We start from the raw sequence: 17,966 nt of genomic DNA, 5'->3' as shown, positions 1-17,966 counted from the left end.
ACAATAAGTGATATTAAAGACCAAAATAGGGCCACAAACAAAATCTTGTTTAGGGCCACACAAAATTTAGTCTTCCGGCTCAAACTCTTCCCTAAGAGTTGGAAGCAGATAAATATTTAAAAGTTCAAGACCAGCAAAGCCTCTTACTGATTCATTGATTGAGCAATGTGGGTTTTTTTAAGATTTTGTCCACGTTGTACATATAGGACACGACACTAAAATGTATTTGTACTAATTATTGCTGTTTTCCATCAGAGGTGACTCTGAGACCTGACATGTTCAGTGGTCCTACCCCCACAGTGACCTTCCCCACCATGTCTGACGGTCACAGTTCACCAGGGGTGAAGATATACATCGACCCTTTTACCTATGAAGACCCCAATGAGGCTGTCCGAGAGTTTGCCAAGGAAATTGACTCCTCGTGTGTCAAAATTGAGGAAGTCATTGGCTCAGGTAAACATTTGTTTTAATTCTCCACATCTTCTATAATATCGATAGTTATTTAATCCATCCATTTTCTACCGCTTGTCCCTCTCGGGGTCACGTTGGGGCTGGTGCCTAACCCAGCTCCACTCAGGCGGACGAATCGCCACCTTGTCGCAAGGCCAACATAGATAGACAACCATACACACTCAAAAGAAAAAAAACAGGCCAGGAGATCACATCAGAGTGCTTAGATTTTTGTTGTGGTGTACCCCAGGGGTTAGTTGTCAGACCAAAAATTATTCATGTTTTTTATCAATGACATTTGTAAAGACACAAATGACTTACTGTAACACAATTTGCAGAAGACACTACTGCTTTATGCTTTGGGGAAAATGCTTAAGAAGTAATGAAAAGAAAAGTAAAGAAAAGAGCAAACTAAAAAGATGGTTTGAAAAAAAAAATATTGTCCTGATATTTAAGTAAAACTAAAATAATGTTATATGGATATACAAAAATAGATACTGCTATACAAAGTATAATCTAAAAATTGATGTCATTGACATAGTAAAATAAACACATTTGGGAGTCATAATATATAATAAAATGAGCTGGAAACCACAAATTAAGCACATACAACATAAAGTGGCAAGACATATTTGAAATATTGAATAAGGCATATTTTCTGTGAACTACATCAGGTACAACTGTGCTGTGACTTTTATTTGACCTTCCCCATGAGCAGGGGTCGGCAACCTTTACCACTCAAAGAGCCATTTTGACCAGTTTCACAAATTAAAGAAAACAATGGGAGCCACAAAAATCTTTTGAAATTTAAAAAGAAATAACACTGCATACAAAGTTTTTTTTTTTTGCTCTGTGCTATGTATAAACCAAGGGTCTCTGACACAAGGCCCACACCTTAATATGAAAATTTAATGTTAGTGTGGCCAGCGAGTTTTATATGAATGGCGCTTGACAGCGTCATACTTGTCAACCCTCCAGATTTTTCCAGCAGACTACGAATTTCAGGGCAACTATTCTCTTCAACGTGCCGTGATGGTACAGCATTTAGCGCCCACTACAACCAGTGTGCCGGCCCAGCTACACGTTGTATGGGGCTTCTGCTTGTTCACGTAAGTAACGCATACTTGGTCAACAACCACACAGGCTACACTGACGGTGGCGGTATAAAAAACTTTAACACTCTTACTAATAATGCGCCACACTGTGAACCCACATCAAAAAAGAATGACAAACACATTTCGGGAGAACATCTGCACCGTAACACAACATAAACACAACAGAACAAATACTCAGAATCCCATTCAGCCCTAACTCTTCCGGGCTACATTATACACCCCCGCTACCAAACCCCGCCCACCTCAACCGACGCACGGAGGGGGAGGGGGTTGATGTGTGGGGGAGCAGGGTTGGCGTGGGGGCGGGGTTTGGTGGTAGCAGGGGTGTATAGTGTAGCCCGGAAGAGTCAGGGCTGCATGGGATTCTGGGTATTTGTTCTGTTGTGTTACGGTGCAGATGTTCTCGCGAAATGTGTTTGTCATTCTTGTTTGGTTTTGGTTCAAAGTGTGGCGCATTATTAGTAAGAGTCTTAAAGTTGTTTTATATGGCCACCGTCAGTGTAACCTGTGTGGCTGTTGAGCAAGTATGCCTTGCTGTCACTTACGTGTGCAAGTAGAAGATGCATACAACAAAAGGCTGGGCTGGCATGTTGTTTGTACAGATTGTAAAGGGCGCTGAATGCTGTACCATCATGGCACGCCCTTATTATTATTTTTAGGGTGAAAATCGGAGAATATTAATCCCGGGAGTTTTCTGCGAGAGGCACCGAAATCCGGAAATCCCCCGGGAAAATTGGGAGGGTCGGCAAGTATGCAACTGAGCCGCATCAGAGTTATCAAAGAGCCGCATGCGGCTCCGCAGCCGCGGGTTGCCGACCCCTGCCCATGAGTCATTTAAGATAAGAAGGATTGAAGACTATTTTATATGTTTACTGTTACAGTGATTAACATATATCATTAGAACAGTTTATTTGTATTGTTTTAAATGGCATTACAATCTGCCTCAGAATGTGTTGCCTTCAATTATAAAGGTTCTGCTGTACATTCCTAACAGTGTTTTCAAACGCCACGTTGGTGTCTTCCAGGAGACAGCCTGCCACATGAAACAGAAGATAACGGTAAACTAAATAAACCAATTTTATGTGTCAGTGTGCATCGCTGGGAACAAGCCATTCCAATTATTATTGTATGCTTTGAAGTTGTGGAAGATATGCTTTTATTTATGCGGGAATATCCACAGGAAATATAATACTTATGTTCAATCCAGCTATTACAATATACCATGTAGTACAATTGTAGTTTTGCATTTTTAGCTGTCATAAATGCAAATTCAGACATAAAAATAAACCAAATAAAAAGACAAAATTTAAATTATAACATTTGTTTTACTTGAAAGAGATGTCCGTCATGTTACGTTTTAGTTGTCACATCAGAAGTAGGGGAACCTTGGAATAAGAAGACTCATGTTGCCAGTCATTTTCTTGACATGAATAGGGTTTGGTATTTTTTACTTATTTTTTGATTATCTTAAATTGGCACTTTTGACTTTAACAGGGTAGCCACCTGTATTTTAGTCATGATCGCATGGTTGATGACAATAAAGCCTTCTATTCCTTTCCATTCTATTCTATTTTACGCTACACTAGAACTGCCTCTGAGTTTGCTACACGGTCGGTCATGTTTTCGATAGTTTCTATCTTTTATTCAATCCATCATCCTCTTCCTAGAACTGTCCTTCACACTCATTGACTTGCTTCCCATGGTTGGAAAACCAAATTATGTCCCTTTCTAGCAACAAGCTCTTGCCAGCGAGTAAGACCAGATGTTTTTGTCAAATATTACGGTGCTCCTTCTGACAATCGCCACGCCAACCAGTGGTGGGGAGGTTCGTAACTCAAACTTTGGCTCGCAACTTAAAGCAGAACAATTACCCGAGAGACAGCTCTTATTTCAAAACACTCTTAAGTTACGGCACTTATAAGTCAAGCTACAGGTTGTATTAGGTTATTTTCTTTAGTGTGAGGCACACCGTCAATTGATTTATATAATTTTGTCCAAACAAGCACGTACAATTATGAATTATTTAACATTACAAAGTCACATTTTAATAAACATAAGTAAGAGTAGTGTTTCAAAATTACTTTTTAAAAGTAATTAATTATAGTTACTCGTTACTTTGGCAAAAATGTAATTGAATTATTAATGGAATTAGTCTTTAATAAATGTTCTTAATTGCTAGGAAAAAGTAATTAGTGTTACTTAAAAAAAACGTAAACAATCTGCCATTTTTCGTTAAAGTGTGTGTGTGTGTGTGTGTGTGTGTGTGTGTTCCTTTAAAAGGTGGTGCCTGTTGCCAAGTGACATGTGTCATTAGTAAGAGAGCCATATTAGCTCAGCTGTGTTTGTTAGCTCTTGCGGGACAGCAGCTCTGTTGAGTCTTTTCACAGATTGTGTTACCTTCGGTTAATAAAGAGATGTGCGCCCATGGCTGGAGTCTCCTTGTCCACAAACGGGGTATTGTAGGATTGCAAGCTTGTCACTTCAATCATTAATTTGATGTTCATTATTCTCACGTAGTATTAGTAGTAGTGTGCGTATGAGTGTGAGTACTTGCGTGTTGTTTGGTCATCGATTTTGCCTTTTTCTATTCGATATCACGTGCATTTTAGTGTGGTGCTGCTTGTTGCTTTCACGACTAAAACTTTATTTTCTAGATTGAACTGGGTGTGCTTTTGACGCTGTCTTGTTGACATAGAACCACATCAATAGTAGCGTGTCACGTTACATGAAATACATCGGTAATGGCGTTGTAACATGAAAGTCATTAGATTACTCGTTACCAATGTTGGGTTAGTTACTGAAAACCAATAACTAGTTACAGTTACTAGTTACTTTATTTCAAAAGTAACTCAGTTACTAACTCAGTTACTTACACCAAAAAGTAATGCGTTACTGTGAAAACTATTTAGTTACTTCTTTTTTTTTCTTCTTCTTTTTTTAAAGCTCCCATTAATGCCCTTTTAGCCTTCATTTCAGTACTGTTATTGCACTGGAGAATAATACAATCTGTTGATCAACTTGACATGCATTTTTATTTTCCTTTTAACATAATTGATGAAAAACAGTGCAACACAAAAAGGCATTTCTCCTTTCTTTAAACTTGGACCAATGACCATTAATAAAAAACAACTTAAAAGTGCAACATAAGAAGGCACATCATCTTCCTTGAAACATAGGTAGTGAAATAAAGCCTGACATCTGGAATGATGCTGCTGTCTTCCACACTTGGAGCCATGGATTGTAGAATCCTTGTTTTCAGTGGCAGGATCATTGACACAGATGGTGAAGTTTCAGTGCTCAGTTTGATTACTAGTTACCACCAAAACTGCTTTGTAACGCGTTAGTCCCAACACTGCTCGTTACTAGTAAAAAGTAACAGCATTAGTAACACTAACGGTAACACATTTCAAACACTGAGTAAGAGTAATGCATTTTACTTTTATTTTGATTCTTAGAATTTGCAGTTCATCCCTCTTCCCTTAAGTTTTTTGAGCAAAATATGTCTTGGATATGTATAGAAAAATCAAATTTTGACTGGGTTTGCAAAACCTGGCTGTGGTGAACACAACAGAAATTATGTTTTAGGTGAACTCCAGCTTGAGTCTCAGCACTTGGAGATTTATTTCACTCCATATAACCAACATTAATGGGCCTCCAAATCCAAATGACTTTCTAGCTCATAAGTCATGAACCAGATTCAGTACCTCAACACACAAGATGTGCTTTGGTCTGTCGAGCTACTCTCAACATCAGTCCGTAATCTCACTTTCTAGCCTTATTTCTCCCGGGGCTAGGATTCTCACCTCAGCCAGAGGTGACAGCAGCATCAAACCCCCAGAGAGTGGCAGGAAATATGAGTTTGGATGATTTGACAACAGAAATTGCTTCTGGTTTTTTGGTGTTTACTAAATTCTCCTCCCTTTCTCAATCTATCTCGGCGATTCAGCTCCTCTGAAGTATCAGACATTGTTTGTCTTTTGAGGAATTCTAAAACAGAGAACTGAGTAAGGGAAAGCAGAACAATTGATTGTGGAGAGAAGATAAAAGAAGAACAAACCCTGAAGACATCATAAAAATATCGCTCTTCTTTTCTTGTCTTTGAAAATACAGTATTTGGCTTTTACCTCCACTCCTTCTATAAAACTATATCTCCATTAAACTTGGTTTAAAGGCCATATCTAAAACTTTTTTGTCTAAAATGTCAAAAGCCATTTCTGCAGACAGAGCTCTTGGCTTATGCCGTATTCGCCCATTGATTTTATCAGTTGACCGTACCTCTCTTATTGCTCACTCCCTCATTTTTCCGTCTTACTTCAGTCTCTCATTTTTTCATCTTTCTCTCTGCTGATTTGAAGCAGTAACAGTAGCTTTTAATGAGCACTGAGATGGGACGCAGGGCTCACTGTTAGAAAACCTGTCATCCAATTCCCATCAGTCATCCATTATTCACACACAGCCATATCTCTGGCCTGTAGGCTTTTATTTTGAAGTAATATTTTCATCTACTATAATAAAAAAAATAAAAAAGAAGCTGTGTTTATTTTAACAGAAAACCTTAAGTCCACAGTTAACAAAACAATGATTTTTAAAATTAATTTAGGACATGCATCTTTTTAACAGTAATGCAAAATAACGTTCACAAATTATTAAGAAAATAATCATTTCAATCAAATAAAATAACATAATTATTTGTAAATGATGTATAAAATAAATACATAAATACTTTTTAAAAAATAGTTTAATGGATTAAATTAAATTTAAAAAGTACTTCCCAAAGATAACCACAATGTCAAGGCAACAGTCCTAAGTAACACCAGACTGTTATCTAATGTGTTGTGTTACTGACTGGTGACCAGGGTTACAGAAGTCAGTCTGTAAAGTAGTACCTCAACTTAATAGCACGATTCCTTCCACAACCAAGCTCGTAACTCAAAACACTCGTATCTCAAATCAGCCTGACCCCCCCCCCGCCCATTGCAATAAAATTAAATCAATTTAATCCATGCTTGGCCACCAATTCTAACATGCCTTTAAAAAAGAAAAGCTAACTTATAGATAAGACATGTTGTTTGAAAAAAACTATAGATTGTAATAATATTAAAGTTAAAGTTAAAGTGCCAATGATTGTCACACACACACTAGGTGCGGTGAAATTAACCTCTGCATTTGACCCATCCCCATGCACGGCATTAACCGTATTTTTCGGACTATAAGGTACACTTAAAATCCTTAAATGTTCTCAAAAATCAACAGTACACCTTATAACCCGGTGCGCCTAATGTACAGAATAATTCTGGTTGTGCTTATCGAGCTCAAAGCAATTTTATTTGGTACATGGTGACATTATAAGTGTGACCAGTAGATGGTAGTCACACATAAGAGATACACGTAGACAGCAATATGACACTAGTAAACAACACCGAAACTTTAAATGTTCCATTGAAAATAAAGAACATTACACGTGGCACTCAAAAATCTGTCAATGTTTTAGTATGACTTTGAAGCCGCACCGCTTGATGGATTGTCGGCCCATTCGGCAACCGTAGTCAGAGATACAAGTATTACTACGGTGTGTGTATAAGGACCGCAAAATGGCACTTATTAGCAGACATATTATCTGGCGTTTTGTTTCGCAATATTATGCAAAACTAACTTTTCTTACCTTCTGGTACCTGCTGATGTGTATTTGAGATCTGCATAAGTCCTGAAAATTTGCGCACGTCCGCCACTGCAGTCCGTGCCGATAACGTAGTCGATAAGCTTATTTTTCTCTATCTTCTTATAATGGGGCATCCACCCTCTGCTGTTGCCATTTATAATATAAAGTAGCGTAAAGTTCTAACTTATATCTCGCTATTGAAGCGCTAAAAACTGCCAGTATAGTGAGTTTACATAATTCACCCACGGAACTTTAGTTATTAGAGAGTTCCGGTCAAACCTTTTTTCATGGGACACATTTCTAGCGTTGTTGTTGCACTAGTGAGCCACGGATGAAAAGATGCTGCTCCGTTGTTGATTTAAATAAAGTCTGAATGTCATTAAAACAATTAGCTACATCTTTTGACACTTCTTCAACCCTCGTCCTTGCACGCTACACCGCCACAACAAAGATGACGGGGAGAAGACGCTGTTGAAGGTGCGCCACGTAAATAAGACCGCCCACAAAACTGCGCATCCTGAGGCGACTGTCAGAAAGCGACTTGAAGATGATCTGTAAAACATAATCTATGCAACATTTTGACCAAAGAACCACCATTACATGTTATGTAGACCACAAGGAAGTGTTTTTAATTTAGAAAAAAATCATAATATGACTCCTTTAATGCCCCTTATAATTTGATGCGCCTTTTGTATGAAAATAGACCTGAATAGACCCGCCCTATGGTCCAGAAAATACGGTACCATGTGAAGTGAAGTGAATTATATTTATATAGCGCTTTTCTCTAGTGACTCAAAGCGCTTTACATAGCGAAACCCAATATCTAAGTTACATTTAAACCAGTGTGGGTGGCACTGGGAGCAGGTGGGTAAAGTGTCTTGCCCAAGGACACAACGGCAGTGACTAGGATGACGGAAGCGGGGATCGAACCTGCAGCCCTCAAGTTGATGGCACGGCCACTCTACCAACCGAGCTATGCCGCACCATTATTACAGACCTTATTAGTCTGAACCTGTCGTTCAGACTAATAAGGTCGCTCCTTTGGGCTGCTTCTCCAGCCAGTGTTGCCAAGTCCGCTTATTATAAGCAACTTGTTTTCATAGCGCTGGTTGGTTGTTTCTCTCGTGAGATCTGGCAACATTGTCTACCTCGAGTAATAATAAGGACGACTTGTTTTCATAGAGCTGGTTGGTTGTTTCTCTCGTGAGATCTGGCAACATTGTGTACCTCGTGTAATAGTAAGGATGAGGAAATCAAACTTTAAGTTGACCGGAGAGGTGAGAGTTGAAGCAACATATATGTACAGGTAAAAGCCAGTAAATTAGAATATTTTGAAAAACTTGATTTATTTCAGTAATTGCATTCAAAAGGTGTAACTTGTACATTATATTTATTCATTGCACACAGACTGATGCATTCAAATGTTTATTTCATTTAATTTTGATGATTTGAAGTGGCAACAAATGAAAATCCAAAATTCCGTGTGTCACAAAATTAGAATATTACTTAAGGCTAATACAAAAAAGGGATTTTTAGAAATGTTGGCCAACTGAAAAGTATGAAAATGAAAAATATGAGCATGTACAATACTCAATACTTGGTTGGAGCTCCTTTTGCCTCAATTACTGCGTTAATGCGGCGTGGCATGGAGTCGATGAGTTTCTGGCACTGCTCAGGTGTTATGAGAGCCCAGGTTGCTCTGATAGTGGCCTTCAACTCTTCTGCGTTTTTGGGTCTGGCATTCTGCATCTTCCTTTTCACAATACCCCACAGATTTTCTATGGGGCTAAGGTCAGGGGAGTTGGCGGGCCAATTTAGAACAGAAATACCATGGTCCGTAAACAAGGCACGGGTAAATTTTGCGCTGTGTGCAGGCGCCAAGTCCTGTTGGAACTTGAAATCTCCATCTCCATAGAGCAGGTCAGCAGCAGGAAGCATGAAGTGCTCTAAAACTTGCTGGTAGACGGCTGCGTTGACCCTGGATCTCAGGAAACAGAGTGGACCGACACCAGCAGATGACATGGCACCCCAAACCATCACTGATGGTTTGGGTTGGTTTGGTTTGCATTTCCTTTGGAAATCGAGGTCCCAGAGTCTGGAGGAAGACAGGAGAGGCACAGGATCCACGTTGCCTGAAGTCTAGTGTAAAGTTTCCACCATCAGTGATGGTTTGGGGTGCCATGTCATCTGCTGGTGTCGGTCCACTCTGTTTCCTGAGATCCAGGGTCAACGCAGCCGTCTACCAGCAAGTTTTAGAGCACTTCATGCTTCCTGCTGCTGACTTGCTCTATGGAGATGGAGATTTCAAGTTCCAACAGGACTTGGCGCCTGCACACAGCGCAAAATCTACCCGTGCATGGTTTACGGACCATGGTATTTCTGTTCTAAATTGGCCCGCCAACTCCCCTGACCTTAGCCCCATAGAAAATCTGTGGGGTATTGTGAAAAGGAAGATGCAGAATGCCAGACCCAAAAACGCAGAAGAGTTGAAGGCCACTATCAGAGCAACCTGGGCTCTCATAACACCTGAGCAGTGCCAGAAACTCATCGACTCCATGCCACGCCGCATTAACGCAGTAATTGAGGCAAAAGGAGCTCCAACCAAGTATTGAGTATTGTATATGCTCATATTTTTCATTTTCATACTTTTCAGTTGGCCAACATTTCTAAAAATCCCTTTTTTGTATTAGCCTTAAGTAATATTCTAATTTTGTGACACACGGAATTTTGGATTTTCATTTGTTGCCACTTCAAATCATCAAAATTAAATGAAATAAACATTTGAATGCATCAGTCTGTGTGCAATGAATAAATATAATGTACAAGTTACACCTTTTGAATGCAAATACTGAAATAAATCAAGTTTTTCAAAATATTCTAATTTACTGGCTTTTACCTGTATGTCTGATCCGGTAAACAAGGCTAATGTGTCCAGTTTGTAGAGTCAGCAAAAAAACAAACAAACAGGGCATGTTTTTAATGGTTTGTTTTTCTGATTTGGTGGACGTCACACTCAGATTTTCAGTTCCGGTTCTGGTTGGAAGGCAGGATTGTGTCGATCTCTGGCTGTGGACTGTTTGTTTATTTAATAGGGACATTGCACAATACAACTTTGCACAGACCAGATATAGCTACAGTTCAAGCTCAATTTCATTTGCAAAGGCAAAGTGACATCAGGTTAAAAATACAATTAGTGATTCAACTCCATACAATTACAGACAACATCTAAAACACAGCTGTGGAAGAATTCTACTTCATCTGCTGGCGGAAATGCTCGTAACTCAAAATATACACGCAATGTAAAGCATAACAAAAAGCCGAGAGACGGCTCATATTTCAAATGACTCCTAAATTGAGGTACCACTGTACTACTGTCTATTAAACTTCAACCACAATCATAAACAATGTCACTAGGATGGCAATAATAGCCCCTGGTATCTAAAAGCAATTCATTCAAAATGGATTTGGCTGCAACCAGCAGTGATTCTGTCTCAAATACTTTGAGGCCTGAAAAAGAACAATATGATATCAGCTAATGCCTGCATCCAAGCAGACAACTCCTCCATCATTCTGCTCAACATAACACTGTCACAGAAACAGGAGTTCAGTATTCAGTATAGTGTTCATAGTGACATGCTCATATGATTTCAACAAGAACCTGTAAACTGTAGGTACTTAATTTTGTTTTATGTGGCAGATATGTTCAATGTGAAACACAGGTTGCACAACATTTTACAAATATGTAGAAAATAATATTACATGTATTAGACAAGAACAAAAATAACATGAGAGCTACATGGGCCCTACTCAATTGTATGAATGAATGAATGCATGAAATGAGTTTATTTCGGTCATATAATCAACCATTTTGTGTGATCAATTTAGCAGCACAGATTATGCATATTAACAACCATACACATACACAAACAAAAAGAAAAAGAATGACCGAAAAAGGAATATGCTGAAGTCAAGGCTTATATTTGCCTATCCTGTACATTCACTGAAAATTAGATTGCCTGGAACATAAACGTTTAAAAAATCAATGGGAATGAAAGTAATCATTGCTATATTTTATAATTTTCCATTATTTAACCTTTCAAGGCTTTCTTAAACCTTAACAAAGAGCTACATGCCTTCAACTCATCACTGAGCGTGTTCCACCATTTAACTCCTAAAACTGAAATATATTTGTATTTTATATTTGTTCTTACTTTACATATTTCAAAAATCAATATCCCCCGTTAATTATAGTTGTCTCCTCTTAATTTAAGTAACCTAAGAATATCAATCAATCAATCAATCAATCTTTATTTATACAGCCCTAAATCACAAGTGTCAAGAATACAAGATGGAAAGCTGTTGTTCTTTACTCGAAACACAATTTCCATTGTTTTTAAAAACACAATATCTGAAAATTTTAACACATTAGAACTTATGAATAATGGATTGGTTTGTTCATAGTAGCATGCTTTGTGTATTATTCTAATAACCCTTTTTTGGAGTTTAATTATTGGGTCTATGTTTGTTTTATAAACATTTCCCCAAACTTCAACACAATATGTTAGATATGGAAAAATAAAAGAATAATATAACATATGCAGACATTTCTTATTCAGCATGTGTCTTACTTTATAAAGAATAGCAATGGAATTGGATATTTTTCCCTTTTATATATTCAATCTGCGGTTTCCAACATAATTTATGATCAATTATTATTCCCAAGAACTTAATTTTATATACTCTATCAATTTCCACTTGATTTAATTTAAATTTTACTTCACAATTTGTCCTTACACTACTAAAAACATACATTTAGTTTTCTTATCATTTAATGATAACTTATTAATATCAAACCATTTTTTTAGCTGAAGCAACTCACCTTCTATCAATAAAAACAGCGTTAAGAAGGATTACCTTAAATACTTTATAGACGGAAACGTAACAAACATTATGAACAAAGTAGTGGAACATTTTAATCATTACTTTGTAAACATTGGAACCAACTTAGAGCAAAGGATTCCAGTTTTTGATTGATTGATTGAAACTTGTATTAGTAGATTGCACAGTACAGTACATATTCCGTACAATTGACCACTAAATGGTAACACCCGAATAAGTTTTTCAACTTGTTTAAGTCGGGGTCCACGTTAATCAATTCATGGTAACAGTTTAGTTGAAGACTGGAATGACTCTATAGATAGAAATCCCAACTGGTTCCTTGTTAATGTGACAAAAGAGGAAATAATCAAAATTGTAAAGAAATGCAAATCCAAGACTTCAACTGATTTTCATGAAATGTATATGAAAGCGATAAAAAAAGTTATTGAAGAATTTTCAGAGCCTTTATTGTACATTAGTAATCTGTCATTTCAAACTGTAAAATCCCCAAACAAAATTAAAATAGCAAAAGTAATAAAGTGAAGTGAAGTGAGTTATATTTATATAACGCTTTTCTCTAGTGAATCAAGGCGCTTTACATAGTGAAACCCAATATAAGACTGGAAACAAACACCAACTCACAAACTATAGACCTGTTTCTTTACTGCCACAATTTTCTAAAATAATTGAAAAAATATTCAACATTAGATCATAACTAAAAGTGGAACACAGACTACCAATGTGGATACAAAACTAACATTTCAACATCGATGCCATTAATTGAAATAACAGAGGAAATTACTAACGCAATAGATGGTAAACAGTGCACAGCAGCAGTGTTTATGGATCTATCAAAAGCATTTTACACAATTAATCATAATATTTTAATCACAAAATTAAAACGATATGGCATCAGAGACCTGGTTTTAAACTGGATAAGAAGCTACTTAACCAACACGAAGCAATAGGTGAAAATATATCAACGGAACTAGAGAAATCTTGCAGTGTACCCCAGGGATCAATACTGGGACCAAAATTGTTGAATTCTAATACAAACAACATTTGTAAAGTTACAAAGGACTTAAAGTTAGTATTATTTGCAGACGACACAACTGTATTTTGTTCAGGAGAAAACACACAGAACCTTATACAAATAATAACAGAAGAAATGAACAAACTAAAAAGATGGTTTGAATCTCAGTAAAACAAAAATAATTATATTCGGTAACAATAGAAGAGAAAGTCAAACACAAATACAAATAGACAAAGTAGATATTGAAAGAGTAAAATAAATCCTATTTTTGGGCGTAATAATAGATGATAAAATGAACTTGAAATCTCATATTAAAAAAATATTCAATATTAAGGTGGCAAAACATAGTTTAATAATGTACAAAGCAAAATATGTTTGTGAAAGTCGCTTCCTAGCGGTCCCACGGTCAGACACGGCGCAGGAGCCAAGCGTGCAGGTTTCAACAAGGTTTTAATAATAATTTTTTTAACACAAGTTTTCTCTCCAGTAGAACGTGACATTTCAGCCAAGTCCGTATTCTCTCTCCCTCTCTGCTCCCGGCTGCTCACTGTTAAAGACAACAGATGATTAGATTACCACGTACCACCTGTGAAATCTAATCACATGCCAGCTGTGTCTCGCCGTCAGCACATGCCCCGCCTCTATCCGATGGTGCTCCGCCCTCACCACCATCGACAGAGGCGGTGACCTTTGCTCCTGGAGGCACGCTGATCCCACTCTCCCTCCACAATGTTCTTGACCAAAATTCCCTTAATATTCTCTACTGCTCGCTAGTGTTACCATATCTTATTGTGTAGAAATATGGGGAAATAATTACCTAAGTACACTTCATTCACTAACTGTGTTACAAAAAAGATCAGTTAGAATAATACATAATGTTGGATATAGAGAACATACAAACCCTTTGTTTATTAAATCCAAAATATTGTAATTCAATGATTTGTTGCATTTTCAAACAGCTAAAATTATGCACAAAGCATACGATAACCTGCTAGCCAAGAACATACAACAATTCTTCTCAACAAAAGAGGAGCAATATAACCTTAGAGAAAAATGTAATTTAAAACATTTGTATGCTCGTACAACACTTAAGACCTTCAGTATATCAGTATGTGGGATTAAATTATGGAATGGATTAAGCAAATAAATCGAACAATGTACTAATATGATCCAGTTTAAGAAGCTGTTCAAACTAAAAGTGTTTAAAAAGTACTAAGAAGAATTATGGTAAACGTCATGAATTTATTGAAAATGAAATATTATCCATCTCATTAGTGAATCATAACTGATTTAACTACTGATGAGAAGAACTGATGTATTTAGAACACATTGATGTAAATTGAGTACAAATTGAGAACATCTGTCTTAGTATTTGCTATGAAGAGAAAAAAAGGGGAGAATTAGAGAAGTCTTGCTTCTTCTTACTCCTTTTTAGACATGTTGTAAAAAAAAAATATTGATACTGTGTAGATACAGGTTGCTGCTCGGTTTGCTACATTGAAAAATGTTAACCGCAGTTCTGACAAATCTACCAGCCCAAAGTTTTTTTGTGTCACGATTATTTTACACATCATTATGAATGGAAGTCAAACCAAATATTGTGTTTTATAACACTGCAGCCATTAAGAGTAAGCTGGTCAGAATTAAACTCAAAGCATGTTGGTTACCTTCTGTAGAATACGTTTAAGATTTTCTCTTCCAGGTGAATTTGGAGAGGTGTACAAGGGCCGCCTGAAGCCTTCGGGGAAAAGAGAAATTCCCGTTGCTATCAAGACTCTGAAGGTGGGCTACTCTGAGAGGCAGCGGCGAGACTTTCTGGCTGAGGCGTCAATCATGGGGCAGTTTGACCAACCCAACATCATCAGGCTGGAGGGAGTCGTGACCAAGAGCAGGCCCACAATGATCATCACAGAATTCATGGAAAATGGAGCCCTGGACTCATTTTTAAGGGTATGTTACACATTCTTGTATCTTATGCTGCTGTTTAGTCTGTGAAAGAGGTGACCTTTTGGCTACTATACATATATGATAGATACTAGTACATAAACATCTCTATTTATCCATCCATCCCGGCTGGCTTTGGAGATAGGCATGGTACACTCAAAGGAGATTCGAACTTAGATCTACTGCTAACCATTGCTCCAGCGTGATGCCATAAACATTCCCATACAATGTTAACTTTTGTGTTTAGGGCGCGCCACTTTTTGTAAGATTCTGTGTTCGAGGAAAATTCTCATTTGCCCTGTTTTCATATGCCAACCAAGCATTGTGAGTAACAAACTAATCAGTTTGCCCACTTATCATTCAGCGGAATTGAATACCCAAACAAAGAATGTTGGTGACTATGAGAAAACGGATAGTACACTATATTGCCAAAAGTATTTGGCCACCCATCCAAATGATCAGAATCAGGTGTATGAAATCAAGCACTTAGGCATGGAGACTGTTTCTACAAACATTTGTGAAAGAATGGGCCGCTCTCAGGACCTCAGTGATTTCCAGCGTGTATGGGTTTGGAGGTTGTCAAGAGAACGGTACATTTCGGACTGCATTGTGCACAGTGTGAAATTTGGTTGAGGAGGAATTATGGTGTGGAGTTGTTTTTCAGAAGTTTGTCTTGGCCCCTTAGTTCCAGTGAAAGGAACTTTTAATGCTCCAGGATACCAAAACATTTTGGACAATTCGATGCTCCCAACCTTGTGGGAACAGTTTGGAGCGGGCCCCTTCCTCTTCCAACATGACTGTGCACCAGTGCACAAAGCAAGGTCCATAAAGACATGGATCACAGAGTCTGGTGTGAATGAACTTGACTGGCCTGCACAGAGTCCTGACCTGAACCCGATAGAACACCTTTGGGATGAATTAGAATGGAGACTGAGAGCCAGGCCTTCTCGACCAACATCAGTGTGTGACATCACCAATGCACTTTTGGAAGAATGGTCGAAAATTCCTATAAACACACTCCCTTGTGGACAGCCTTCCCAGAAGAGTTGAAGCTGTAATAGCTGCAAAAGGTGGACCGACATCATATTGAACCCTATGGGTTAGGAATGGGATGGCACTTCAAGTTCATATGTGAGTCAAGGCAGGTGGCCAAATACTTTTGGCAATATAGTGTAGTTATTTTAGATTTGAAACATTATAGACAGGGAACCCTTTAATCATCATTAATATGCATGTGGGTGATTAATTTGTTCATAGAGCGCACGCAGAATGCTGAACAACTCAGTATTGTCTCCTGCCTTCCTCCTATAAAGCACTGTGCTCTGTGCGTCCTTCCTTTCATGCATGCCTCACTATATGACACAGCTGCCCTTTTTACACAACCCCACAAAGCCAGGGTTTTCGGGGCTTTTTTTCTTGGGGCCGCTGAATGGTCTCAGCAATAATCATAGGTGTTATCAGAGCCATAACAATGATGGGAGGGTGCCTGTGTAAAAGGAAATACAGTAGAATTTCGACTGACAAACTTAATTGGTTCTTGGACAGGGTTTGTAAACAGAAAAGTTTGTATGTTGAAGCGAATATCTCCATAAGAAAAAATGTAAACATTAAATAATGGGTAAAATTCTCGACAAAAGTCCATAGTTTAGTAATAGTGTGTACACTTTCAACACAATATAATGCGCTATACAGTACTGCGTATCAAAAAATTAAGACAAGAAGTTGATTGATCGACTTTCTAGTAAAAAAATTTTAAAAAAAGTCAAAACAGCAACTAGCTTATGAACTGTCCTCATTTGGCCACACGCACACACACTGTCAGCCAGGTGGTGCACTCACAGTTTGAAATCACAAAACTTCTTACTTTTAACAGCCAGGTCACTACAAAACTCAGGAATAAAAATAAATTCCACTTTAACCTGCCGGTTAATCTTTTTGGTGTGCAGCGGAAGAAAAAAAGATTGAGGTGGAGGCAGTGTCGACAACGCTGTGGCTACTTCCGGAATAAGCCAAACCACACATGGCTTTTCAATTGCTTTATTTGGACTCATAGTACAAACCCCGTTTCCATATGAGTTGGGAAAGTGTGTTAGATGTAAATATAAATGGAATACAATGATTTGCAAATCCTTTTCAACCCATATTCAATTGAATGCACTACAAAGACAAGATATTTGAGGTTCAAACTCATAAACTTAATTTTTTTTTTGCAAATAATAATTAACTTAGAATTTCATGGCTGCAACACGTGCCAAAGTAGTTGGGAAAGGGCATGTTCACCACTGTGTTACATCACCTTTTCTTTTAACAACACTCAATAAACGATTGGGAACTGAGGAAACTAATTGTTGAAGCTTTGATAGTAGAATTCTTTCCCATTCTTGTTTTATGTAGAGCTTCAGTCGTTCAACAGTCCGGGGTCTCAGCTGTCGTATTTTACGCTTCATAATTCGCCACACATTTTCGATGGGAGACAGGTCTGGACTGCAGGTGGACCAGGAAAGTACCCGCACTCTTTTTTTACGAAGCCCCGCTGTTGAAACACGTGCTGAATGTGGCTTGGCATTGTCTTGCTGAAATAAGCAGTGGCGTCCATGAAAAAGACGGCGCTTAGATGGCAGCATATGTTGTTCCTAAACCTGTATGTACCTTTCAGCATTAATGGTGCCTTCACAGATGTGTAAGTTACCCATGCCTTGGGCACTAATGCACCCCCATACCGTCACAGATGCTGGCTTTTGAACTTTAAGTCGATAACAGTCTGGATGGTTCGCTTCCCCTTTGGTCCGGATGACACGATGTCGAATATTTCCAAAAACAATTTGAAATGTGGACTCGTCAGACCACAGAACACTTTTCCACTTTGCATCAGTCCATCTTAGATGAT

The 17,966-nt window shown here is 38.0% G+C and overlaps 1 protein-coding gene across 3 annotated transcripts in view; it reads left to right on the top strand.

The window, feature by feature from the left end:
- Positions 1–17,966, top strand: part of LOC133616421 (ephrin type-B receptor 1-like) — a 256,986-nt gene that overhangs the window by 206,182 nt on the left and 32,838 nt on the right. For all 3 annotated transcript variants that reach the window (XM_061975655.2, XM_061975657.2, XM_061975656.2), the window contains exons 13-14: positions 256–453; positions 14,838–15,085. In XM_061975655.2, coding sequence (XP_061831639.1) covers positions 256–453; positions 14,838–15,085 — 446 coding nt within the window. The remainder of the gene's footprint in view (positions 1–255; positions 454–14,837; positions 15,086–17,966) is intronic.

This window comes from Nerophis lumbriciformis, linkage group LG14, assembly GCF_033978685.3.
Source record: "Nerophis lumbriciformis linkage group LG14, RoL_Nlum_v2.1, whole genome shotgun sequence".
Lineage (NCBI taxonomy): Eukaryota > Metazoa > Chordata > Actinopteri > Syngnathiformes > Syngnathidae > Nerophis > Nerophis lumbriciformis.
Note: the sequence above shows the minus strand (reverse complement) of the source record. Positions and strands in the feature narration are given on the sequence as shown.